The following is a 27,702-nucleotide window of genomic DNA, read 5'->3' on the forward strand; positions in this document are numbered from 1 at the left end:
AAACAACTCTCTGACACCTCAATAACTAATAGTAAACAATTGATATGTGGGTGCTGGAGCACCAACATGAGGTCAGACGTGTGAACAAATGTGTATTTAACAGGAAGGCAGGAAAAGCCAGTAAGTTCTGAGTTGGTGATTTCATTTCATCATAGTTCTCCACGATTATATTTATAAAACAACAAAGTAAACATGCAGTGTAATAATAAAAAAATCAGTGGAGAGATTTCCCCCGTGAGAGCAAACGTGTGGCGAAGGAGGCGGTGACGGTTGCTGTGTGGTTGGTTGGTTGTTGGTCATTGGTTAGCACAAACCTTAGCCCCAGACGAGCAGACACATTTCACATTATGTGAGCTAACAAATAAACATAAAGGGTCTCGTGACCAGAGAGAGGCGAGTAAAGGGATGTGAAATATACTTGTGCATCCAGTGTGAATGCACCACAACAAATGTCATGGCTGAATTAAGTTATTTCAGTAACTGTAGTTTATTATACTTTAAAAACTATATATTATATGTAGATTCATTTACCCTTCAGCTAATAATTCACTCATTCACTACCGCTTTATCCTGCTGCCAGTCCTAGCTGACAGTGGCCAAAAGGTGGGGTCACACCATGGACAGGTCACCAGTCCATCACAGAGACCAACAACCATCCACTCTTACACTCACGGTCAATTTAGAGTGTCCACTTTGTCTAATCCCCAAATCTGCATGTTTTTGAACTGTACCCGAGGAGAACATGCAGCAAGAAGTGGTCATGAACCCAGGTCTGCTGCAAAGACAGGAGTGCTGACCACAACACCAAACATGTGGCCCTCATTCATTAATAATTAGGCAGGATATTTACCTACACTCATGGCGCCATTTGAATGGCGCAATTAATGTGTTTATTATGCGACGAGTCCATTTGAACGCTCTCCTCATATTGTATTCACAACATCGCGAGTGGAACGTTTCTGAAGTCTTTGACGGTTTGTTCCATTTGAAGTCAGACCTGGGAATTTCTAAGGTCCCTGAACTCGGATTTCCAACTCAAGCAACCTCACCAACCCTGACACAGGATTCCATACAAACACTGCCACTTTTATCCTAAATAGCACTCCTGTTGTCATTCACATAGTACTGTTCAATTTCTACCTACGGACACGGATGTTGCTACGCTGTTTGGGAAAGCAAAAACATAGAGCATCGTTAACGACTAGTATTGCTAACAACGCTCATAGTCCCAGGATATGTTTGCTTCCACTCCCGGGAGTGTGGTGAACACGGAGGTGACCATTTGAATAGCAAGCATGTCATTTCCAAAACTTCTCATGATTGCCATTTGAAGGCACTGTAATACACTATATTCTGGTGACCTATGTGTGTTTCACATCTAGCATAACAGACCTAGTAATTTGCTGCATTTTCACAGCTGTAAGACAAAGGTAGAATCTGATTTACATGTTTATATACGATATGTCATTCAGGTGAAGATTTTCTTTTTGCATGAACAAAAGTAAATATGTAATTTAAATAAATTTAGCCCAGTTTAAACTCAGATGTTCTGACATTCTCTGACATGAAAATCACCACATCAGTGTTCACTAGAAAATTGAATCCACAGTTGTAAGGTGAGCTGACCCTGAAACAGATTTAGCACCAGTGTTTTGACTGAACAGCAAATCTGTGTTTGGCTGAATTGATCCTGAATCAGTGGCTTTCTAATCAGAGGCAAAGTATACAACACAAATATGCTGGAAATGTTGTTTTCTTCAAGATCATACTGCAGCTTCTTTTTTTTTAGGTTTAAGAAATAATACTCACACGCTGACTCAGCCAATCCCAGCTGACATAGGGTGAAAGGCGGGGTACACCCTGCACAGGTCGCCAGTCCAAACCCACGCAGCCACATAGAGACAAACAACCATTCATTCACTCATTCATCACACTCACACCTATACAGCCAATTTAGAGTGTCCAATTTACCTAATCGGTTTAAGAAATAATACAAAAAGAAAAATGCTGAAGAACAAAATAGATTATAAATGAAAGATAAGGTAAGGATTGTTTTTGACCGTTGTTCAATCCAACAGCAGAACGATGGGAGGTGGATCAGCGGGGCACTGAGGGTCATGTCATCTGGGTCACATGGCCAGTGCTCGGGCCTTGGCGGCGGCCGCCTGTGCCCTTTGCACGGCTTCCTGGCTGTTCTCTCTCTTTATCAGCTGGTTGGTCTCAAACAGGCCCTCATGGCTGCTGCCTCCAGCACCGGGGCCGCTGTCCGTAAACGTGAGCACTCCTGCACCAGACAGAGGTGATCACAACACGTTTCATTGTGGTAAACAGGCGCTACAGGCACATAGACAGGTGTAAAGTATAAACAAGAATGGGATTTTAGGACAATGAGGCTGGGATTATAAATAACTGTTATTTTCACCATCGATTATTTGTCAGAAAATGCCGGGAAATGTTCATCCGTTTTACCAAAACCTCGAAATGACGATGTTTTCAAATGTGAAACCAGAAAATCTTCACATTAAAGAAGTTGATGAATTATTAAAAACAACTCAAACAAAACGTTTATGCATTTTTAACTCTTTTTTTTTTTTTTCAAACACATACAGTTCAACTGTCAGAGAACATTTCCTTATTTCACTTTGGCAGATTGGCAGGAAAGATGACGGGCAAAGGAAAACCAGCCAGTCTAAGGCATTTAAATTATATTTGATTCATATTCTTTGTGATTTTACTGACTTACATTTTTCCAAGCTTTATTTTTATTTTATTTTTTTCTGAACAGTTATTTTAATTGTTGAAATGTGCTCAGTAAAAGTTATCCATAAATATAGACGATGGGAATAAAATCTATGTTGAGTCAGATTTTCAAACAGCAAAAAAAAAACAATCATTGTTTGACCTCATATAGAAAATAAAATATAATGTCAGGAAAAAAAAGCACAAAAAAAAAAAAAAAACAACCTGGTGATATTTCAAGCAGATTTGGTTCCACATACACGCTCTTCTGTTTAGCCGTTTTCACTACAAAGGAAAACAAATACTTGACAAGAAACCAGACGGTCGACTTGATTTGCAAATAAAAAAGTTTGTTTGAAGTGTTGAAGCTGAAGCTTTGACACTTTCATCTTGTGCTTGAGCTCTTGTTTGTGTCATATAAGCAACGACTTAAGGTTAACTGATCCTTGAAGTGAAGTGAAGTTAATGTTTAAACTTTAAATAAAGACGCCGCTCCCTACATCTGCTCTGATTTCAGGTTGTCAGATGTGAGGAAGCTGAAGGAATCTTTATGTTCCATCTCTATTTTTAAAAGTACAAAAATTACCCAGTTGTCAAGGTGACACATTGTTCCACCCTCGCCACCCAGCAGTGCTCAAATAAAAAGAGTGTTGATTACCTCCTCAGACTAGACTCAGCTGAGACATAGGAAGCTTCACTTAGTCAATTAACACATTCACTGTTTAATATAATTAAAAAGTATTTAAAATACCTGGTATCAGAACAAAGAACACAGGGGACCCGGCTGGTAAAAAAAAAAAAAAAAATCTATCTTAATTTGATTACAGCGGCATCAATTTAAAATAAATATAAAAGGTAAGAAATCTCAGAAGTGCAGAAGAGAGAAACTTGGGAGTAATGTTATTCTTTAATGCATTGTCGTTATGGTACAAGCCTTTAAAGTTTTACCTTTAATGTCAGGCAGGATGCGTCAGTGCACCTCTCCACGTAATCACGTCTTTGTGTTGCTTCTTTGTTTATGACAGAAAAATCCTCACAAATATAAAAACATCTAGTCTAGGTCTAGACACTTGAAATGGACAAGACTTCCTCTGGTGTTGTGCACCTGTAAAATCTCCTTTTGTTGTGGACAACATCATATTTTGTTGTGCAATGTGATTAGTCACCAGGTGACCGTGTGTCACAAGTTCTCCTCCAGTTTTTAAAGTGTCATTTCAGATCCTGTCTTTGGCAATCACCTCACCATGGCTCTCATCATCTCTTTCCCCCAAATTAGGCAGCAGTATAAAGAGTATATACTGTATATAGCTGCTGTCTTCTTTTTCTAACCTGTTTCCGCTCACTCTTGGATTTATTTGCATGTTTCTCCTGAGTTGTTTGAACCATGTAGACATTCCATCTCCAACTGTCTTGATTGTAAAAATCCTGAGTCTGCTGTCAGACGATGTCAGTGCTCTGGTCTTGCAGGAAGTACTGAATGATTTGGTGAACAAATCTTTTTTCATTAACCATGTCTAATGATTCAGTTACACCAGAAACACCTGCTTTGACCATCACTAGTTTGTGTGTCTGTGTCACTGCACCATGTTAAGGAGGTACTATGAAGAAGCGCCTTATGTCACATCACTGGCTGCAGCCTGGCTGAATTCAGTCAGGTAAGGACAACGTTTTGACCATGTCCAGAATCTCCTAAAACAATTGCAGCTTTTGTATCCATCCAACAGAAGAGCAGCTGTCTTTTGAGTCAACTGTTGCTTTCATTTAAAGTGACTGTTAAGCTCCTCTGAGCAAAAGTCGTTCGACACCGTTTCTCACAGAAAGCTACAACATGCTTGTTCTCTGTTGCTCATCATACGTCATCAGTGTCATGTTGCGCCTGTTGCTGTCACGTGTTGGATTGTCTGTTTTTAAGATTCTTACGGAGGCTTGAGTCTCTAACCTGCTTTGAAAGGTTGCTGTTGCAACAACGCATGCATTTGTGTGATTCTTAAGGTGACGTCTTACCATAGCCATCCACACAACCGCTTTTAAACTCGCCTTCAAACTTCATCCCATCAAAGCGAGTGAAGACTCCAGCACCATGGAACTTCCCCTGCACAAAGTCACCTTCATACCTGAAAGGAGAGAACAAAATTCACAAAGGTCATGACAAAAAAAGTCTGACATTCCCCCATCACGCTACAGAATTACAGCAATTGTTTGTTTGTTTGTTTTCGTTGCATGTACAGGGATGAAGGATTGGCTTTGGCAAAATTGTCCTTGAATGTTTGGAATTCCAGGCATGTAAGTCATATATGTCTTCATCTATTTCTTCACATTCTCACATCACACAAGCAATGCAAGATTGTCCTTGCATTATTGCCTCTTTTGACAACAGCAGACAGGAGTTAATGCAAACAGTGGTGAAAGAGACGAGGTAGAAGCTTTGACAGCAAGTCACCACACACTGTAACTGACTCAAAATATGATAAAGTAAAAGTAATAATCACACAAGCACGATGATGTAGTTCAGTTCCAGTTTTACCCTGAGATAAATCTAGAATCTCTCTCTCACGCTCTGTGACCACATCTTTGCAGGCTGCAGGATCCAGATCTAGTTTTGAGGCTATTATCATTATCATTAGCAGTAGTAGTATTGCCATTATTATTATGATTAAAATTGATATCAGTATAATGTCTGTATCAACAATCTCTTTTCCCTTGCAGTCCCAATGGAACGCAACAGCAATATCCATTGCTGTTACATATATTTTTACACAACATCTATTTGATATATCACACTCATGTGTCTTTTTTATCTTCAACTACCATCATTGTGCCAATAAAATCATGAGGTCACCATGATCTTGACTTGTGAGCACCTAAATGTATCTAGCTCATCTTTCAGTGCAAGAGAATGTTAATGCAATATTAGAAAAAAGAAAAAATGGTTTCAGTGATATTCATATTCATAAAAACATGAGGTCACAGTCATCAATTCTTTAGCAAATTTGAGGATTCCTTGATCTTGAGATTTTGTGAGGACACGACGACTTTGACCGTGACCTTCGACTCCCAAACTGTAATCAATTAATCCTCGAGTTCAAGTGAAAGCTTTTGCTAAATGGAAAGATTAGCTGAAGGCAGTCTCGGAATGCTGGGTTCACGAGAATCAGAAGTACAGTTTAGATATGTCTTTTGTTCATTTTAATCACTAACTCTAATTTAGTGCCAAACCACAGAAGCAGAAAATGTTCTGTCCTGTGACTTAGAGATTCAGAAGACTCACCATTGAACACCGTAAATAATATGTTCTGGTGTCTCAGTAGCCCTTGAAGAGTGAAAGAGTTTTTTTTCGTCTGTCTCTGAGTAATATTGCAACAAATGTCCTCGAGGAGGCAACACTTTTGTTTACTTGAATCTTCACCAGACAAAGAGGAGCAGATGAAAGGCCAATGTTTCCATCTGCTCAGGAATGATTCTCACTACAAGAGAATTCCGACAATTTGGCTCTGAACATGTTCAGGCTGTGGAAGTGCTCAAACAATTCTAAAGCCAAAACTTTGTATCTGCCAAACACGATCAGTAGATCCAGCTTTGTGCATTTTTACCTTAAAGTAAATGGCAAATTAAACATTTACATTTGAGGCGTTGTAAGCCAAGTCTGCCCCTTTAAGGAGGTTGCGTTAAGTGTATTTAGGTGAGAAATGTTGGGCAATTAAATGAGTTTGCACAAAAATAGGAAAGTACACGCATGTGTGCTTTAAGTCAGACCCCATGTTCGACATCATAAGTTGCATAGCAGAAGAAAAGGAAGGTGTTTATTCTCCACTGTTGACAATGCTAGTGCCGTTCTGCACCACAGAGACAGCTGCACTGTTAATAGTTATCACCGACAAGCTAAGCTATTGTAGCACTGCACCACCAATACACTTTGGAGACTTTAGAGGTAACAGGAGGTTCTCCTTACAGATGGACACCTGCATTAGTGCAAACAAGACTAGACAATGTAGTCCAGTCATTATACTTGAGTCCAAAATGTTGTTTCATGTTCACGGAGTTTGTCTGTGAGTCGAGTTACACGATTGCCTCCAGTGCACTCAGAGCTGACACTCAAATATAAAAGGCTTTAAATTCAACACGTGATTGAGATTCTTCCAGTGTCCTCGTGTATCAGCAATGGAGGACAGTTGTGTTTGCACAACCTGAGTGAGCAAAATCAAACAAAGAGGGCAGAATCTAAAAGGAAAGGTGTTGCTCACAGGTGTTGCCAGTGTAATGTGACTTGACAAGAATTTTTTTATTGGCTCAATATAATAATACAATAACACAAAAAGTTAAATGCACTCAACATTCAAGTCTGGATCTAAATCATCAGTGCTCTAAGTCATAAACGTTATTCAAATCGGGACTCTGAGCAGTGGACCACTTCTGATCAATATCACACCTCCAGCTCTGTGGAAAATGAAATATTATCCCTTCAAAAGATGATTGTATTTTAAAAGATCAATGGTCTGGTAAACACAAGGGGAGACACAGACCTGGAACCATCAGGGAAGACCAGCATCCCACAGCAATTGAAGAGACCGTTCTCAAACTGTCCAGTGTAGCACGTCCCGTCGCTGAAGTTCAGCTGACCCAGGCCATGACGCAGACCTGCAGCAGTGCGTACACACACACACACACACACACACACACACACAGAAAATTCAAGGGCTTGCATATAGTCTGAACAAACTATACTGAACATAATGAGGTTAATGGCACTTTTAGAGGAAACAAAGGCAAGTTTAATGTACATTTTTACTGTTCCTGACATCATGTAACATTTTGCACTTTTGAGCTCAACAACTTGCACGGGACATTGTCTCGGATTGTTTTCTTTCCTCAAGGACAGATGCTTTTCTAGTCGTGATGAGCACTCACAGCTGCTTTACACTACAGTTTTTGCCATTCACCCTTTCACATCCATTCACTCGCACTTTCATACAGCGCATCCATGTGCAGCTCGTTTTCTATCACAATTATTATCTATTTCTATTTACAATTTTGTGTGCTTGGTCACCAAAATGCCTATGCAGTAAAAGATTGAAGTAATGAATAAATGAATAAAACAATCAGTAAGGTTGAGAAATACTAATATAGTTTTCATGTCAGCATGAACGCCTTAATGATTTTCAGACCTTAATGGGAAGGTGTTTAATTTTTAAATTAGGGTAAGCGGTGGGGGTTAAGAAGGCAGCTACATCATTATTTTAGTTCCAACTTTTTGAATTAGCAGTTCATTTTCATAATTGGTGTTATGAGAGACAAAATGCACAACCGCTCTCTGTCATTTCTCGACTCTTAAGATGATCCCGTGGAGGTGAGATCCAATTTTCCTCCTAATTCTTGCTTCCCTGGATCAGGATTGATGGGGTAGGGAAAGAAGTTAGAATCCCTGCAACCTCTATTAGCAAGCCCAGCAGGAATTAGGAGAATAAATGGATATGAGGCACAGTTGGACACAGGTCCAAAGAGGTCCTGGGTGCCTCGTAGCAGTCGCAAGTGAGGAAGAGGATTTACCGTGAGCTCGCCAAATGGCATGAAACCAATGAAGATGAGAAAGAGAAAATCTCCAATGGTGAGTTCGGGGGAGCACCCGAACAGCAGATTGGGATTTGCAGGAGGAGAGGTGGGGGTGAGACGAGTGAGGGTGAGGCGAGTGAGTGTTGTCCCCCCAGCTTCCATGCAGCTAATGGCAAAGTAAATTAGGCAGTCCATCTGTCAGGGCTGCTTAAAGTGCTGCTCTCTGCCTAATCTCAGCAGGGTTTTCGCAGGAGATTTGGAGAAGAGATTTGGCCGAAACTAAATCTGGAGCTCTTCATTCCATTTTCCAAGTCTAACACATAGTGCATCCATATGTGAGGCCAGACTTGATTAAGTATACAGTCTATATATACTGTATGTTGGTAAAGAAGAGGGCCAACTGGGGCTTAAATCCTGCTCTTTAGCCCTGGAAGCCCAAGGCAGGAATTTCACGGACGAGCCACTGAAATGCAACAATCTGCTGGTTTGTCTGAGAGGTCACATTGGCCACAAACGCCAACAGCAGTGTCTTCCATCAAGCTTTAGAGAACCTGTGTGTATAGACTGAATGTACTGAAATAAAGTGGTATCAGTGTGAGAGTTTTAACAGACTGCTATGGAGCGAACAGTTGACAGTTTTGCTGATGGTACAGATTATCAGCGGACGGCAGCAGCGGCACTTTCCTCCCTGTCTCCTTGATTTGATCCCTGCACACGGACTCTAATCCAGAGCTCAGCTCCTTTGTAATGCCTCCCTCCAATCTCATGTTGGGTCACGGTCTCTGGCTAATTTTGGTTTAGCTGAATTTGTTCGGCTTTTATGTCAATCAATAGCGGTAATGCATATGTTAAATGACCGCACAGGGGAAGTACAGTAGTAAATGGTTTCTGGCTGTTGCCTTGGCTGTTGGGGATGTATCCAACCTATTTCCTGTAATCTGAGAGCCCCGGGTCTGTCTTCCACTGGAGCGCTGCTAAATAATTCATGTGACACCGTAGACCTCTGTCCGACATGCACCTACATGTTTGTGTGCAAACAGTGACTTTGCATGCTTGGATACCGAGATACGCTGCATGACACGTGTCAATCTGTGTTCTTGATCACACCTCCCACCACACACACACACACAAACACACACGACACCTAGAGAGTTCCAAGTACTTCACAGAGCAAATTCAACAGTGTTAATTCAGTTAATATCGAGAGAACGCTCGTTGAGTTGTACTTTGGAAATGGCAGACATTAACTGTGTTGTAGGAAAAGGTACGTGAGAATATTCCCTGGTGTACTAAAGTTCTGTGAAAACATTTGTGTGAATTACATGGTGGGGGGACACACTTAATAAAGGAAAGAAATTAGTCAAAAGGAAAGCAACTAAAAACAATTAACATCTTGACAAACGGCTAAATAATAAAAAGTGACAATTCCAACAACCAAGTATTTTTCTGCATCCCATTCTCATTTAAGATGAGATGAGACTGTGAATCATGAGCTTACCAAAGAGAAGTGTACATAAAGGTTGAGAAAACATTTTTGTATCCAGAATCTGAAGATGACGACAATGATGTGACTGAAAGGTCATGTTTGACTGTTTTCTGTTTATGTTGAATATGGTTGCATTCCATGTGTAGTCAGAACTCAGAATTTATACAAACACTATGTTAGTAGCACCTCTGTCGTATTTGTTTTACAGGAAATCAGTCGTACACATCGTACTGTTACATTTTTTGCACTGCTATGCTGGTACTAGTTTGCATTCATGTTTTTTTTTTCCAACCTCTCTCTGGAACGCAGGTGACGTCACTCCCACCTCTGACTTTTGAGTTCAAGTTTAAATGAAACGCAGCAGTAGCATGAGACTGTATTTGAACTCTGACTGCACCACAGCAGTGTGTCTAGGCTGCTCCATTACAAAAGCTCTTTCCATTAACAGATCTCAAGAAGGGCAAACCTACACCAGGATTCAGCTAACACGCTAAAACCAATGAGCTGCAACAAAGAAGTTAGTCTTCAACGTTTCCTTTTAGTTGAGCCTATACAGTCTACTTGGTCCAAAAAGGCCAGATCTTGGATAGCCAGACTCTTCATCTGTCTGGGACTTTGACTAAAACGCATCTGCTTTCAGCTTTTTTAAATTTTACTTTCACATACAGTTGTAAAAAATTCTGACTTGTTGCTCAGCAGACTGTACGCAGTAGCTAGATTAAAGTCTTGGCCCAGATATCCACTGCTGCCCCTAGAGGCCAACGCCTTGGCCACCGTGGATGCATGTGCATTGTGTAGTTGCTGTGTTGCTACATGCACATCTGTTAACACAGGGAACTTGCCTGCTGCTATATGATTATTAATTATTATTAATAATCATATTCTAAGCTCTATTTTGTTCTTTCTCTCGTTCTATTTTTTTGTACTCTCCAGTACTGTTTTAATGTTTCCGAATTCTAAATGTTATTTTGTTTACCTTGAGTTGCCCCATGTTTGAAATGCACCATAAAAATAAAGCTGCCTTGCTGCATATTTAACATCGGGTTTGCCTGTGAAAATTGCCATAAATAATATCATTTTTAATAGTACACTGTATCAACTACATACCAGGATTCTGTGCTATGAAGCTGCACATTAATATAATAATTAACAGGTGGACACATGATCTGATGAACAAATAATTCACAATAAAAGCCTTGTTGAAAAGATTACAGGTACAGTGTGTAAGCTTAATCACTTATTGGTGAAGTTTCATGTTGCAGCTGAATATCCTTCACCGCCCCCTTTCCTTCTAAGTGCGTTGGAAAAACTATGTTGCCTTCAGTTAGCATCAAAACTCCAAACATCTTTGGATATATAACCAGTTACATTTTACCTTCAATTTCTGCCTAATGAAAATAATATCGTCACTTTAAACCCTTGAGGAAACAGATGCGCTGGTGTTAAGTACAGACACAGGAACTGTGATCAAAGATCCTCACCACTTTCTATTCTGCTGGGAACTGCTCATAGGATGTGAAAAACATAGGTGAGAGAAAAGCAGGGCAGCTCACAGGCAGTGTAGCTGCTCTAATCCGATAACTTGATACATAATAATAAATAATAAAGTGTTCCCGAACATCTGTGCTCACTCATCCAGCGTGCCCCACACATACTGTAGCTGAGAAGCATGAACATACCACCTGCATAGATCAAATAGCCCCTGTATTAGGACAAAGCTTATTTTCATTTCCATTTTTAGCAGATTTAAAAGATAATAAAAAAACAAAAACAATCAAAACATCCTGTGAGTTATCACAGAGTGGCATCAGCTGCTGTGGTGTGCTAAATGCTGTGTGTGTATTAATGCAGCAGAGACAAACCTGTTTTACAGTTGTTTGTTAAAAGTGCACAGACCATAATGTTTGGTGCCAATGTTTTTTTTTTCTTTGTTTAACCTTGCCCTAAAGGTTGTCCAAGTGTTTTTGTTAACCTACAAATACTGGTTTGAGGTAATGTGATACAGTCTCAGCAGACTCACTGGAACCATATGGTCTGTGTGTGCGTGTGTGAATGTGTGTGAATCTGTCTGAACTTCCTGACTTAAATTTGACACTTTTTTTTTTTTTTTTAACCGTTAGATGCAATCTATTTGTGTGAGAGGTTCATTTAAAAGCCAAATACTTTTTCTGAGACAACTCAAGTGTCATAACTCCTTTTGTATCACATATACAAATGTTTAAATTTGAATGAATTTCCAATGCTCTTACTGTTGCTGTGTTCCAGTTAAAAAAAGAACTACACTACACTAGTTGTGTTCCCCTGGACGAGCGTTCAGGAGCTAAGACATCTTCATATTCATATTTGGCCACTGGTGTAGAGATGCAGCAGTAGATGCATCAGGTGGCAGGTGTCAAACACCTTCTCCTCCGAGAAGGTGTTGTGCCATAATAAGCGTCCTACCAGAAACACTCCAGCCGTGAGCAAGATGTTAATGCACCTCCACACAACAGGAGAACGGGAGTGGTTTTTTTTCAGAGCGGAGTTGCTTATTATGACAGAACAAAAGCTCCTGTTGATGTTATCAGCACCGCAGTGTTGAAGACAGTAGAGGAGAAGGAAGAAATATGCACACAAATGTGATTGCAGCTAAGGTCTGGCAATGTCAGCTGACTTTCAGCTGCTGAGCCTGGTTTAAGTGCACTTTAGCCGATTCTTTAAACTACAGTAAGTCTGGTAACTCACTGTGATGTATTTGAGCTATTACAGGCCAAATTTAAATTTCACAAAGGGGAATTAGTTCAAATGGTGAAACGCACCCTTAGCATGCGAGAGGAAGTGGGATCGATGCCCACATTCTCCGTGAAGCACTCGCCTTTAATCCGATAATGGCACATGGCGTGTTGGCTGAGTACAGCCAAGCTCTTTTTTTTCCTGTAGGGGTCGCCACAGTGGATCATCTGCCTCCACCTTGTCCTCTGTGGTCTTCCTCTTTCCTCCTGCCCAGCAGCTCCATCTTCATCATCATTTGTAGAAATATAATCACTAACCCTCCTCTGCACCAAACCATCTCAAACTTGACTCTCTTACTTTATCTCCAAACCGTTTAATCTGAGTTGTCCCTGAAATACGTTAATTTCAAATCCTGTCCACTCTGGTCACTCGCAACGAAAATCTCTGCCACCTCCAGCGCCTCCTGTCTTTTAGACTGTGCCACTGTCTCCAAGCCATGCATCATAGCAGGTCTCACTACTGCTTTCTTAGAGAGCAGGGGTGTCACAATCGCCGTATCGAAAACAACGTCATGATCATATTTTGAATTCCCTGTGAGTTTTGTTATGAACATTGTCAACAATAAAACTACGGTGTGTAAACTATGCTATGTACTTGTAGCATAGCACAGGACATCTCCGCATGCATTATAAGGACGAACTGTAGACGTAACTAAAAAAACAAGTCCGCAAACTCAGACAACACCTCCGTCCTCATTTGGAGTGAAACTTCCTCAAAATTCAACTCATGCTACAGCGATAACTAGCGATATAGACGTGTTTTTAACATCAGACATGTGACTTTATTCAGTGGTGGAAAACCCTGGACTTAATCAAAAATCAAATCGAATCAACCATTTGGAGAATCGTGACACCCTTATAGGATAACTTGAATAATGTCATTGCTTCCAACAAACAGGTAGGTTTGTGGTCATAGTCATAGTTCAGGTTTTTTGAGGTATGGTTGTATGAGACTTCACGATGCCAGCCAGAGACTTTTAAAGTCGACCATAACTGAAAACATGGCTGCCAGTACAAGGAAAACACTGATTTCAGCCACTTGACAAAAGGCTCACCTAATGAAACATATGCCTTCCTAAATCTATAATGTCTCAAATGTATAGCTATGGCTTCATCTCAGCATTAGACCACTGTCATTCACATACATTACCTATACCTATAAACCTCTACTTCAAGAAACGCGAACTAAAGAAGCTGCAAGAGAAAAAGCAGTTGATTGAGTCGGCAAAAAGTGAAAGCAAGATTTATAGGTACCACTATAATGTGGATGATGTTGTTTTTCTATCATTGTTACGCAATCAGTTTTAACATCATGAAGACAAGAAAAAAAGGTGCCAGACAAAACAATCCTAATCTCGATAATGAATCATTTTTGGACAGTTTTATTCCTCCAATACAGTACAGTACAATAAATCTGAATTATACTCCTGTGAGAACAGCCACTTTATTGTGGTGGTGGACTCTGGGAGCAGTGCTGTTGAGGGAATAGCCCACAGTTGGATCAAGGCTATGAGCACTTTGAGTGGTTGTTAAGATTAGAAAAGTGCTATAGAGATGCAGACCATTTACCATCGATCAACATAAGAGAAAACAAAAGGACATCCAACAGAGATGTCTATCGCTTTATCATCCACACGAGGGTCATGGGGGGCGGGAGCTAATCCCAGCTGAAAATGAAATAGGTGAAAGGTGGAGTCACACACTTGACAGGTCGCTAGTCCATCGCAGGGCCAACATATAGACACGAACACCTACGCTCAGTTTAGAGTCTGCAGTTAACCTCTGCATGTTTTTGGACTGTGGTAGGAAACTGGAGAAAACCCAAGCACACACAAGGAGAACATGCATATTCCACATAGAAAGGACCTTTGTTGAACCAGGATTTGAGCTAGAGACCTTCTTGCTGTGAGGCAACAGTGCTAGCCACTATGCTGTTCTTCCACCGACCATACTCGTGACTTCTTCCCTGACAACAGTCCAGTGTAGGTTTACTTATGGCGTGTTCCTGTTGTACTCTGAAGTCAGACTCTCCCAGTTTTAACACTGAAAGTCGACAGGAATGGCCAACAATTGTGTTTGCATCTGTGATTTTGAAACGCGGTCAACTCAATGTAAATGGAACGCAGCAATTGTCGATGTGGGCATGAATGCAGAAATGCTACGAAAAGCAGTATACAAATAACTGAACTCGAGCCCTATACCCCCGTCACATCCTTTATCCAAAGCTAAGCTAATATTACTTACATTTGTACTGTCAGAAATGTAGCGGTAACCAACCAGGACATAGCCCACATAAGGCATGTTTCCACCGCAGGAAAAAGGGAAAGCAAGATATATAGGTACCACTATAATGTGGATGATGTTGTTTTTCTATCATTGTTACGTACAGGGACTATACTCTTAACAATGTGTGCTTTCACCACAGGTATCCAGGAGCTAAATAGAAGTTTTTGGCTCCAACAAGGCCCCTGCTAAGGGGACACTACTTTGTGAAAGTACAGGAGCCTGTAGTTCTGATACAGTACTTACAGTATTGTGCTCCAGTATTTTATGTCAGCTGATCAGTTTCTGCATTAGCTCTTAAAACTATCTTCATATTTAATATGTAAATATAAACATTAGTGGCACTGTTACTGTAGTCTTTCACATTACCGCAACCTAGTGGACTGGAAGGGAACAACTTGTGTTGTGACCGAGGGTTATTTACATGTCATCAATCTAATTTACCTAATCTTCCCATGGTGGAAATACAGACAACAATGGCCATCAGGAACCTTCTTAGTTCCTTAAAACAGTTCCTGGTACTTTGCAATGGAAATGTAGCTACTGTATAGACCAGCTATAGATCCATCATTTTATTTGGTAAAGCAACATGTCAAATAGCCGAGCTCCGCAAATGCAATGGACCCCAGCACATATCCACCCTCTAGCTGTATGCTACTGCTATGTTTTACTGCTAAGAGCTTGATCACATCAATCAAACATATGTCTCGTGGTATTTACATGGGCTTGTGCCTTATTGTTTTAATTATAATATAACTAGTCTGTGCAAGCTAATGAAGTCAGTGATGGATGGAGTGACTGAGAAGGTCAGTCTTGCCTTCTTTCCATTCACCGTGGTACTCCTCGCCATTTGAGTAGGTGAAGGATCCTCGTGTCAGGGTCATGGGTCCTGCTGGCACACACACAAAAAACATCATTAAGACCTGACACACACGCGCACACATACTGAGAGCTGGCAGTTCATCAGATCATGTGTCCACCTATCACCTCCCATGTGGGTTAACTGCAGGGTTTAAGATTATAGGTTCAAGACACTCCATAATAAACATGTTTTCCTCCTGTGCATTCACACTAAAAGCAAAATATTCATGTAGTTCAATAACAGAGTTCATGCCAAGCATCATGCGCCAAGATCAGAGTTCAAAGTTTTGAAAAAATTGTTTTTTTTGTGCGATGCCAAGAAAACAAAATCTGCATTATTGGATGATGTCAGCTTCATCTTGGCTGATTTTGTCTTCATGCAAACATCCTGTTGTGGATTTTTTATTTTATTTCTCCTTTATTTAACCAGATAAAAGACCCATTGAGATGAACACAAATAAAACTTATAGAAACTCACAAATCAAATACAAAATAGTACAAGTATATGGAAGAAAGGTGAAGCAAGTGGCAAATTATATATCACAACACAGTGATTGGGAGGTGAGGGTAATTTATTATTTTATTATTATTTTACAAGACAATCATGTAATGATACACCACAATATGGCCCCAAAAAGGCTAAAGTGCAGAATTTGGAAGAGTTCCATTTTTTTATACCACTGTCAACTACTACTGTTCACCCCAATATGAAATGATGAATATATAAATATGACTAGGCCATTTTCTGTCACAGTTTATGTCCTATATCAAGTCTGTTGCCTATATGCTACTGGATTTGTGAAGCAGCTGTGTTTACTATGGTCCTCTGTAGTGTCATTGTCTTCTCCTTCCTGTTGTTTCACAATGAGGTTAGAGACAAACTGCTGCACATGGAGCATCAAAGACTCGTTCAGGCTTCACGATGAGACAGAAAACATCTAAGGGCCGTTTATTAGGCTGAATAATTGCTCAAATGCCATCAGACATGCTGTCAGTTTAGATAGGAGGAGGAGTGTGTATCCCTCCATCTAATGTTGCCACAGTAACGGTGCCCCTAATCCCTTTCATCCTGCCGGTATGACGCCGCCAGCCTCCAAAACATACACACACACATGCAGACTGATGGAGAGGGAGAAGGAGGGAGAGGAGGCCTGGAGGAGTGAAAGAAATGGTTTTACCTGTTTTATTCACGAGCAACTCGGTCCTTTTTCCTCTACATCACTCAGTTGGAGGAATTCTGCTCCTCTCAGCGGTTATTTTCAGCCTTTTCTGTGGCTGCCACTGTCCTGGCAGGAGCTGCCTCAGTGTCTCTCCAAGGTGCCGTGCTCTGATTGGCTGCTGCGCCTCCACCTCGACTCAACACCCCCTCCCGTTGGCTGTTCCTGCTCACTGTCCGTCCCCTCCGCGGGAGACATCTTTGTCTGGGGCAATGGGTTCAATGACTTAATTAGCCGGAGTGCACCTCCTTTAAAGCATTTGCCCTTGCCTTTTTATGTTCCGCCCAGCGTCTCTGTAGGATTATAAAAACAGCGGCGAGGACTCTCTTTAATGCCACTGTGTCATTTCAAGTTTCAATTTAGTGATTAGACCTGCGTTTTGTCCACTTTTATGAAACAAGATTTATTGTTCCCGCTGCAGCTAAAACAGCTGCACTGTGGTGGTGGAGCAGGTTTGTTAAATGAGGTGGAGCCAATAAGGCTTTAATCCACTAAAATTGAAATAAAGAGGAGGGAGTGAAGGTGACCCAAATGAAACAAAAACACTGTATGCGTCCTGATTTTTGATACTCCAGGGTAAATCCAGCACTACGATTAACCTGCTGTAGCTTTTTATTGATTTATTTATTTTGATGTCTTTCTTTTTTTTAAAGAAAAATATTGTTTATCATTTATCATCAACAATGTAAAGGGAAAGTTTAGTTTTTAAAAGGGTGGTTGTATGAAGTAGTCAATGCTGACATCACCTGGAACCAGACTGAGACAGGTAACAGGGGGACACATCACTTCAGAAAATCTACACCTGCTTGATGATATTTTAAGATTATGTGTGTTTCTGACTGGAAACTGAAGTTTGTGTCACTTTGTAAACAACTCACACATCACAGTGCAGAGCAGACAGTCACTGCTGTCTCAATCTCCAGGTTCAAATGTGTTATTTGTTTCCTGTGAGTTTGAAATCCTTTACTGAGATTTACAAAAGTGACGCAAACTCAACAAACTCCAGCAGCAGTAGACCAGCAGGGCCTGTTTCCACACCAGCTAAAAACTTTCAGATTTTCTCTGAGGACTCTGGAAGTTGACAAACTTTTTTCAGTCAGAGAGGTCTGTGAACACATCAGATTTCAGAACAGCCATGTTTTTAGTGAATGCTCGTGTTGCAGGTAATTTTGTCAGCCAGACACTGGGGGTTCACACAGTGAAGTCAGCTCTGGCAGAGTCAGTAATGCACCTACACTAAAAAAAAAAGTAAAAGAAAATTTCATTCATTAAATTAAATTCATAAATTCATTTATTTTGAGAACAACACAAAAGCACTGTGAGTAGATTTTGTTTTTGTTTTGCTCCTCTATGACAGTAATCTGAACATCAAATTAACATCAGATTTTTTTTTTTAGGTTTGGGGAAAAAATTTTTTATAAAACAACTAAGTGACTAATCGTGAAATAATTAATTGATTATTAAAATAATTGTGTTAATCCTTTAATTGGCTAAATTACATTCTTCTGCTTACATGGATATTAGTGATGTCACAGTGAGGAGCTGCTCTTACATATATATACACATATGTATATACATATATGTATATATATGTATATTTAGCATTCATACAAATATTATATGTAGTCTATTTTTTTCATGCAAACTATGCAAACATGCTTCTTTGTTTACATGGCCTTTGAAACGGCAGTGTCGTGTGTGTCTGTGTGTGTGTATGTGTGTTTCGCTCTAACAAACATCTGTTCATTTTTCAACAATGCAGTGTTTTATGCGTACTTTAAATCCATCCGCGGCCCTGCGCACGCACCCGCGCCCTTTGACACATATACACACAGCTTTAAGCCAAGGCAGATTTGGAGGCCAGGCAAAAAATATATATGTGTGTATATGTATGTGTGTATACGTACATATATATATATATATATATAATGTAAAAGGACCAATGAGTGAGCGCATCCCCGCGTTGAGATGCTGCTGAGTGGAGGGATAGAGGGAGGAGAGGAGGGAGGGTGCTACTTTTGGTGGGTGGGACAAATGAGAGCGCTATAGAAAGGGGGATGCTGCAGCCGCGTCCCCCCTCATATCTCACTCACTCCACCCAGCCCTAGAATAAAAAAGCCACCGGTGACGTGCGCGCAGGGAAGCACCCAGCAGTATGTGCGCGCCCACGGGAGGGGCCGACAGAAAATGGCGAGTCTGTGCAAAAGGCAGCAATGCACGATAGAGAGGCGCGGCTTTCGGCAGGAACTTGACTCTTGGAGGCACAAACTCATTCACTGTGTAGGTAAGCTCGTTTGCCATTGTGTGTGTGTATGTGTGTGTGTCGTGGTCCGGTGGGTCCGGATGTGCCGGAGCTCCCGGTTTGTTGTTTTTCTACTTGCCTGATTCCAGAGCTCACAGCTCTTAATGTATAGCGGCCAGTGAAGAACATATAGAGTGGAGCTGTCAGCTGTGTCAGCTCTGTCAGTGTGTGTGCGTGTGTGTTTGTTCTGGTACCCGCCTCTTTACCGGACTCTCCTGAATATTCTCCTCCAAGTTTGTGTCTCTTGTGTTGTGGTGCGTTCAGGTGCTGTCACCTATGTTTGTGTTTACCTGTGTACCTGCTTCACTGTTATTGTTGTTGTGGTTGTTGTTGAGTCGCTGTCTTACGTTCGTTGGCTTGTTATGCTTCTTCTTATTTTTATACATATATATATATATATAAAAATACATGTAGCTGTTTATTTATCGTAAGCAGAGCAGTGTCACATGTGCAGATGGAGCTGCGCGTTAGCCAATGGGCTTCCCTGCTATAGGCCGGCCCGTGCATGAGTGCGCGTGCTCTTTTCTTCATTTTTTTTTTTTGGTGGGGGTGCGCGTTCTCGGTCTCCAAACACAACCTCCCTCTCCTCCTCCTCCTCCACTGACCTGGAAATCGGCTTTTGGGAGCGCGCATTGCTGCATTGGGGGGAAAAAAATGTCAGAGGAAATAATTTTGTATTTTAGGGGGAAGGTGCATGCTGCGGTGCGGGGGCTCGCGGGGCGGGGGATGCCGCGGTGTCGCGCCCTGCAAACCTCGATACTTGTTGAAGCGTCGCTTCTTCGGATACTGAGCTTTAAAAAGTCAGTCCCGTTCAGTTTGTATATTTATTGCAATAAAAAGTAATCTAATGATTATTATTTTGTCATAGTTATAACACACACACACACACACACACACACTTGTTTTTGCGCCAACATGGGGACTCAGAGGTTAAGTAAAGGGACCTACGATCTAAATAAAAAAAAATATATATATATAACAATTTAATATAATATAACAAACAATTTATCGATGCTAATAACACACACGATCACACACATGACAGTCCTTCCCTGGAGAGCAGCTAAAAAAAACAACCCCCTCCATCACCTCGTGTCGGCTTTTATTTTGGATTTTATCATCCGTGGGTCGCCCCACACACACACTCTCAACCCACCATCTATATCTGTATGTATTTCATTAGCTGTGTAATCCGGTGACATCCACCGATCCCGATGTTATGGCACGATTATCATCCACTCTTCGCCACCCCCCCCCTCTTGATCTGCTAACCTCCCCGAGGTTTCCTCCGCTTCTATGCTCGGCCTCATAATCTGGCTTTTACGGGCGCTGTAGAGCTGAAGCATCAGCACCAGCAGGAGGAGGAGGAGGAGGAGGGAGAGGAGTTGGGTTGTTGCGGCTGCACTTGTTTTTGGCTGCATCTCTGCGTCCAGATGTTACTCTTTATATTGACCTGTCACCTACTTATCCATCCTACCACTGTATAATATCATCATAATAGTATCCCACATGGCCTGATTCTGAGTCTCCTGCAGGTCAGTGACACTCTAATTTCTTTCTTATTCTTTTTTTGAGAAATAAAGCCATGGAGTGGTGAATGAAAAGGTTGGGTCATCTCTCTGACCTTCAGTTGGCGTGTGCTCAGCATTTAATGTAGTGGTGTAAGGAAATCACCTTCAGTACAGTGTAAACAAGAGGTGATTTAAAATGTCTTTAAACTGACATCAAACCTTTTTTCTTTTTTCTTTTTACCTATTTTTTTTGTTCCCTTACACACAACCTATTATTTTAATGAAACCAAAATTATGTAACTCAGTCACTTACAAAACAGTAATAAATGAATACATAAATTAATCAATCAAGAGCATATCAAGATCTTGATATGCATGCGGTCATGCCTTTTTATTGTATGACTGATTTTTAAACCAATATATTTGGCTTATTATTAGCAGGTAAAATATGACATTTTAAAAGTGACAAAACATTAGCAAAATTGCTTGACTTACACAAATAAATATGGAAAAATACTTATATATTTTAAATGTATAATCTAATTATTGTATGAAACAGGTCGTCAAAAATATTGAACTTCAAATGAAAAATGAAGCTATTTGTGATTTAGCAGCACTTATTAAGTTCATGTTGTTGAAGAACTAAAATGTCTAAACTTAAATGAATAAGTAAAACTCCGTTTATCTCCTTTATGTTAATGGTTAAAAAACATATTGGCTGTGGTAATTGGTCACATGATCTGATCTTAAATAAAACACGGTGAAATTACTTCACATTTCAGTGTGGGCTGCTTTTTGATGCTTTTTAGATAAAACCACTTTTTCTGAAAGCTGTGCGAAAAACACACACACACACACACACACAAATAAAAAACAAATGCAAACTGACCTGTTTAGCACACAGTCACGTGAGCTGGTGTTTTAACTGACACTTTCTCACAGTCAGTGAGTGAATTGACGGTGACGATCACCATTTTCTCCTGATCAGTGCTGTTTGTTTTAGACACAGTGAGTTAACTGTGGTAAGATTTTAGTCCTAAAATAGCACAAAAGAGTCCTCATAGCACTGTAAAACTGTGTCAGTAGAAAATTTAATTTGGGCAGAAATACATTCCTTCTGAAGGATAATTGAGAATGCACTTAAATTATGTGCGAATGACATTTCTGTGGAACAGTATTTGCTCCTAATCCTGTTTGGATGTATGCAGCTCCAGTGGAAACGCGCTATTCAGGCGTCGCAGTAAGACCTTCGACATCTAGACGGATGCATGAAATGATGGTGAAGTCTATGGAGATGCCATAAGGATACTAAACATACTATTGTGCACCTTGAATGTGTGTACTAATATCACAAATACTATAGGGAATACATATACCAACAAACACAATAATCAACTCAAGGTTGGGTATTCAAGTTCTGTATTCTGTGTGTGTGCGAGCTTGTGTTGTTAGTTTGGCATATTTCATCTCCCCACGCTTGTTGGTGTGTACTGGTTTGCAGTGCATGATGAGTTTTAGAGCAGCAGCAGCAGCAGCAGCAGCATTTATCAGCCCTCAGATTGAAGTCTGACATGTTCTGGAAACATGAGAAATTGAGCAGCTGAGGAAGACAAAGCAAAACAGAGGATCCTTTATGTAAAAGTGTTGCAGCTACAGGTTTTGTTTATATTGGCAGCCATGGAATGTGCTTTTTTGACACTTGGCTGCAGTCACACTGAGATTAAAACCTGTTTTACTGGTGAGTCCTCACCAAGACTGGGTCAGGAAACACTGGACAACCACATTATCAACAACAATAGCATCAGAAGTGAATTATATAGACAAAATGACAAGGCAGCAATATTTAAGCATATGTTAATCAATTAAATAAAGCAACTGCAGCTGGTAGTCACCACTGTTTACTACTATATTTATACCTTTATTTTAAAAATGACAATCATTTCAATCATTGCATTGATTTAAGTGTGAGGAAGTCATTAAAAAAACTTTTTACAACTCTTATTGTGTCCAAAACACACAGACCTAACAACGACAAATAATCAAAGAATCAGTCATTTAATTGACAAACACTTTTTTGTCAATTTAGAACATTTGAGTGAATATTTCATGACTGGTATCAACAGAAATGCAAATACAGGGACATATTAACTGCGACTTATTAAGTAGTTGATTGAAGGCAGTAAAAAAAGGGTTATTTCACATATTTTATGGATGGATTTGTATTTATTTAAAGATAGAGAAGAAGACCTGAAAGACTTGAAAAAAGCTGTTGTGTTCATTTCTGTTTGGCAATAATAATAATAATAATAATAATAAAAAAACACCAGCATCAGTATCAGTGTGTTTGAATCATGTGATTTCAGCAGGTCATTTACCAAAGCTTAAAGCTCATGGTGATGCACACGGCCACCGTCTTTCCGCCCCGCACTGTGCTGATGATAAAGTTGATCGTATATGCCACAGAAAGCTTCGTATTTTGTGTGTGTGTGTGTGTGTGTGTGTGTGTGGGGCAATTAAAGCCCAACTGCTGATTCCTTTTGCACATATCCTGGGTAAGAGAGTGCAGCTAATTTGATCGCTGAAAGGTTGTGGCAGCGCTGCAGAGAGACAGACTGTGTGCGAGAGAGAAGGAGGCAGAGAGAGGTGTGAGTCTGAGCGGCAGATTGCTTTTTTACCTCCAACACTCACAGGCAGAGCTGCTCCAAATGCAGCAACAACGCCACAGGATGAATCAGCTGGAGGAGTCACAGTTATTTCTCCCTCTCTCTCTCTCTCTCTCTGTGTGTGTCAGTCGTTTGCGTGAGAGAAAAACAGAGATGCAGGCTTTCATATCAAAATCTCATTAATATAGAATTTTTAATATAGAGTTTTTATACAAGTAGATACAATAATGTAACATGGCACAAACTTTGATGGAGGACTGAATACTAGGTCAAGTCAGACTGGGGATGTTTTGGTAGATTCTCATACATCCAGGTCATATACCTTTACAGTATATGTCATAGACAGTTGCCCTGAGACCAGGTTGAGTCCCATAGAGGCTTAGGGCTCAGGAAACGTTTCTCATGTGCATAAAATGAAGTTGTTCTGAATTTATCTAACACACTCTTAGAAATGTCTGTTTCTGCTGTTCAGATCATATTATATTTCACAGAAAAAGTATTCATTGTCATGTCTAAGAAGTGACTCCTTATATAAAGTAAAACCATTATATATCTTGTCGAACCTTTGAGGGTGACAGAGGTAGTTGAAGTCAACCCCAGCTGACATGAAGTGAGAGGTTGTTTACACCTGGACTGGTCACCAGTCACCGGAGTCATATTCACATACAATCTGTGTACCTTATTATCCAGTGCATAGATCTATCAAACCTTGTAGCTCGGGTAAGAGTCAATAAGCTTTGCTTTGTTTAATTAAGACTACTGTTTTTAAGTCATGTTGCCAAAATAGGAACATGGAGTAGATATATCAGGGTTAGATGTGCAGTATCTTCAGTGCACATTGTTGTCTTGGTTGATCAAATGAAAATTGTCCGACTCTGTTCTTTTGTTTTTTTTTTAAAGGAATAGCCATGAAACTGTGTCATGTAGATCAGAGCAACGGAGAAAAAAAACTTCTCACAGCAGATTTAGCAGGCGTGTCAGCACCAGCCACCTGGGATTCAGTTTCAGCAGCTCTCAAGTAGGACACTCCTTCTCTAAGTCATATCGGAACCGCCCCATTTACAATAAGATAAATGGCTGTGGTTGACTTTTGGAACAGATTAAAATCTGCTCTGAAAAGGAAACCAAAGTCCTCCCTGATTGGTTTCTTCTTCTCATTTTTTAAAATAAATCAATGACCAAAATGGCCCCCAGTGAATATCCAGTCAAACAGAGCAATAGTATAATGTGTAAGCCACAGCTCTTTTTTCTCCCATGTGCTGATGACTGTCACATGATTAGTTGTCTTGGTCGTTTTAGCTGCGTGTCTCTGGTTTTTTTCCGTTAATGCAGATTAGTGAAAGCGTCGATGATTTAGCACCAGAGTTTGAAAGCGTAGGCACATGACGGCTATAAAGACGAAGAATATGTACTCTGATTATTCCCCCGTGGATAGACCACGATGTGCAAGGTCATCCGTTCTGGTTCACGACGTCATTAAATGTGCCTTCATGAGTTCTTCTTTTATTTTAGCATTTATCTGTGTGTCGATTCATCTATCCACCCGTCTACTCCTTTGATTACCTTCTGTACTCAAAGTCTTATCACGTCGACAAAATCCCAGAGTCCCTCGGCTCAGCCTCCCCACTCTGAGCGCTCTGCTTTTACTCCAGTAATGGACAGATGGACGCCCCGAGAGATCTGCCGTCCACTTTCGCATCTTGCTAATTCTTTTCATGGGCTTTTTGAAAGGAAAACAAAACATGGCACATTTTATTGGGAGCGGCTGGAGAGAGTGGCAGCGATCCACCCATCCGACCAGAGCAGGTGCCAAAGCTATAAATCTCTGCGTCGCCTTTTTCATTACACATTCATGCTTGACAGTAATGTGTGTGTGTGTGTGTGTGTGTGTGTGTCTTGAGGGGGTGATCCATGCCAACCAGGAACCCTGTGGGAAGAGGGCTGCTCTCTTTGGGGTGGGGAGGTTTGACTGCAATCTGTGGAAAAGCAAAATATACCACTTCCATCCACCGAGTGGATGTTGACAGAAGGTGTGCGCGTGTGTGTGTGTGTGCGCGCACGCGTGAATACCATTATTTATGTAGAAAACAAAAATTCCATGCTCCTTTCCAGTGTCGTCCTGCCTCATGTTCAAACGCATTAAAGCACATTTATCTGAAGTGCCAGAAAGATAAAATATAATTGTGCTTCTTCATCTGGTTTTTGTAGAGCATAGAGATACATTTCAGGAAATAATCCTTTGTGTTTATGAAGTGTGACACAGTCTCAGGAGAGGAAGGAAGCATTGTTGTTGGTTGTTGTTCTTTGTCTGATAAAGTCACTTCTACTCTATGTTACGTATTTTCTTTTATTTAATTTGGCTTCTGTTTTTGCCATTTTCTTCCGCTGAGATCTTTTGAATGAATGTCAAAATAGAAATCTACCTTTCTACCTCTGAGACTGACAGGCTTGGTCAAATGCAATCTCTCCACCTCTGAAAGACTGAGCCGATGTTGAGGTGTTTTCTTGTGTTTATTATACATTTTAAGGGTTCTTTGCAGTGTATGGAGTTGTGTGGTGAAGGCCAGAGAAACAATTGTGCAGACATCTAGTTCTCTCTCAGACTTCTATTTCAGATTTCTGTTATTCTTAAAGGTTTGTTGTGGCAAAATTTGTCGTAAGTTGGATCAAAGTTGATTGTTGGAGCTTGGTTTATTCTTTGCAAAGAGAGAGTCAAGATGGACAACTGAAGCCAGTCAAGGATGACTCTGAGGCACCAAAGGAAAGCTGTGTAGTGTATAGTGGGTGTTTGTGCCTTAAGGGTTATCTGTGGAGCTGGGGAAGATGACCTTGGGTCCCATGATCCGACAGGTCCGTGGGTACCGAGGTGTTTAGAGTGCAGAGGGGAAAAAAATGCTGTAGCTGGTTAGATATCAACACTTCACCCTCTTTCTTTTCTTGCCTTAGGTGTCAACAGCGACCAAAGTCCTCCACTTCCTAAACTAAACTTTGTACACAGCGTCCCTGACTCAACCTAAAATTTACGTAAGAGTTCTATTGTGTGTAGGTGTATGTGTACATGGGAGGGAGTGCTTTTGTTTATGTGAGCTACCTGACCTCCTTGGAGCAGTTCTTTGGACAGTGACACTATAAGGGCTCATGCTCGGGTTGGGATTTGTGTTTTGAGTACACACACACAGACACACACCTGAACAAAACATTATTCCTGACCTTAATCTTAACCATAATGCCGTATGGAATTAGATTTGTGTCAACATTTTCAAATAACACCTTTCATGAAGCAAACAACGCTTTATGAATTGAGCAAACAAAAGTGAACCACAAAATCAAAATACACAAATTGCAAATAAAATATCGATTTAATCATTACAAAGATATTGTATTTTATTTGTTGACACAAACCTCATTCCATAATGCCGAAACCTAACCTTAACTCAACTTGAGGTTCTGCCTCATTGGGACCATGTTTTGGTCCCCATGAGGACTACTGGTCCTGACAAGGTCAGTGTTAATGACAGAAAAGGTCCTTAAGGGTTAGCGAATACAAGTACACACACACACACAGGGCTGGTGAGAGGTGGCTTAAGAGCAGCAGGAATGTTTACTTGGCCCCGCCCTCAGTGAATTCCTCCTGCTTCTTAAATACTGGCTGCTTTTGTGTGGAAGGTCATATTTGAGCACTTTGAGTTTCAGTGTGTTCGTTCAATTAATTGTCCGGAAGAACCTGAGTGTGCCTGCGTGTGTACATTCCGAATATTTGTTACCTCTGTAAGTTTTTTTTTTTTTGGTACAAACACTGACCTTGTCAGGACCAGTAGATCTCATGGACACCAAAACCTGGTCCTAATGAAGCAGCACCTCATTCCTGAGGAACTGGTTAAGTTTAGGCCTAAGATTTGTGGTCAGGTTAAGGTTAGGATTGTGTGTGTGTGTGTGAGTGTTTGCTTTCACACTGTTTAATGTTTGTGAGGAAAGATTGAGGACATTTGATTTTAAGTTTGTGATATTACATGTTATTATTTGGTGATATTACATTTAGGGAACGTGTTGGTGGGACTCTTCCGCTCTGTGAGTCCTCACTGTTAATGGAATTAAAGTACAAGTCTGTGCTATTAACAATTAATTAATACCAAGCGGCACCTCGGTATTCTCGAAGCAGAGGAAGCGGCTAATGAGATAATAACAGGGCTGAACAGTCGGTTAAGCAGTGTTAAGCTGTCATGGTTCAGACTTAAAGGGACCGTCCGTGGGCACTCGTCTGTTCTGAATCATTAAGGGAATAATCCGCAGTTTAGTCACCTAAATAAATGACTGTCATCTGA

The 27,702-nt window shown here is 40.6% G+C and overlaps 2 protein-coding genes across 3 annotated transcripts in view; one reads left to right on the forward strand and one right to left on the reverse strand.

The window, feature by feature from the left end:
* Nucleotides 1-1,980: 1,980 nt before the first annotated feature.
* LOC122770700 (MORN repeat-containing protein 4-like) lies at nucleotides 1,981-17,003 on the reverse strand. Of its 2 annotated transcripts, none has more exons than XM_044027723.1 (5): nucleotides 16,866-17,003; nucleotides 15,644-15,715; nucleotides 7,260-7,374; nucleotides 4,744-4,853; nucleotides 1,981-2,284 (listed from the first exon to the last, which is right to left on the reverse strand). In XM_044027723.1, the coding sequence occupies exons 2-5, from the start codon at nucleotides 15,708-15,710 to the stop codon at nucleotides 2,130-2,132; spliced, it is 447 nt and encodes a 148-aa protein (XP_043883658.1). In that variant the 5' UTR covers nucleotides 15,711-15,715; nucleotides 16,866-17,003; the 3' UTR covers nucleotides 1,981-2,129. The 2 variants fall into 2 exon arrangements, with proteins under 2 accessions (XP_043883658.1, XP_043883659.1); XM_044027724.1 differs by having other exon boundaries at nucleotides 15,644-15,718.
* A 1,994-nt stretch (nucleotides 17,004-18,997) lies between these two features.
* The window catches only part of lcor (ligand dependent nuclear receptor corepressor), a 74,628-nt gene continuing 65,923 nt past the window's right edge, over nucleotides 18,998-27,702 (forward strand). The window contains exon 1 of the mRNA XM_044028592.1: nucleotides 18,998-19,188. Within this exon, the coding sequence (XP_043884527.1) occupies nucleotides 19,092-19,188 (97 nt within the window). The 5' untranslated portion in view covers nucleotides 18,998-19,091. The remainder of the gene's footprint in view (nucleotides 19,189-27,702) is intronic.

This window comes from Solea senegalensis, linkage group LG6, assembly GCF_019176455.1.
Source record: "Solea senegalensis isolate Sse05_10M linkage group LG6, IFAPA_SoseM_1, whole genome shotgun sequence".
Classification (NCBI taxonomy): domain Eukaryota; kingdom Metazoa; phylum Chordata; class Actinopteri; order Pleuronectiformes; family Soleidae; genus Solea; species Solea senegalensis.

Coding starts and splice junctions, on each gene's coding strand:
- LOC122770700 (XM_044027723.1), bottom strand. CDS start 15,710: ATGACCCTGACACGAGGATCCTTCACCTACTCAAATGGCGAGGAGTAC. Junction 4,854..7,259: donor GTCTTCCCTGATGGTTCCAG/GTCTGTGTCTCC, acceptor CTCTCCTTTCAG/GTATGAAGGTGACTTTGTGC. Junction 2,285..4,743: donor CGGTTGTGTGGATGGCTATG/GTAAGACGTCAC, acceptor TGTCTGGTGCAG/GAGTGCTCACGTTTACGGAC.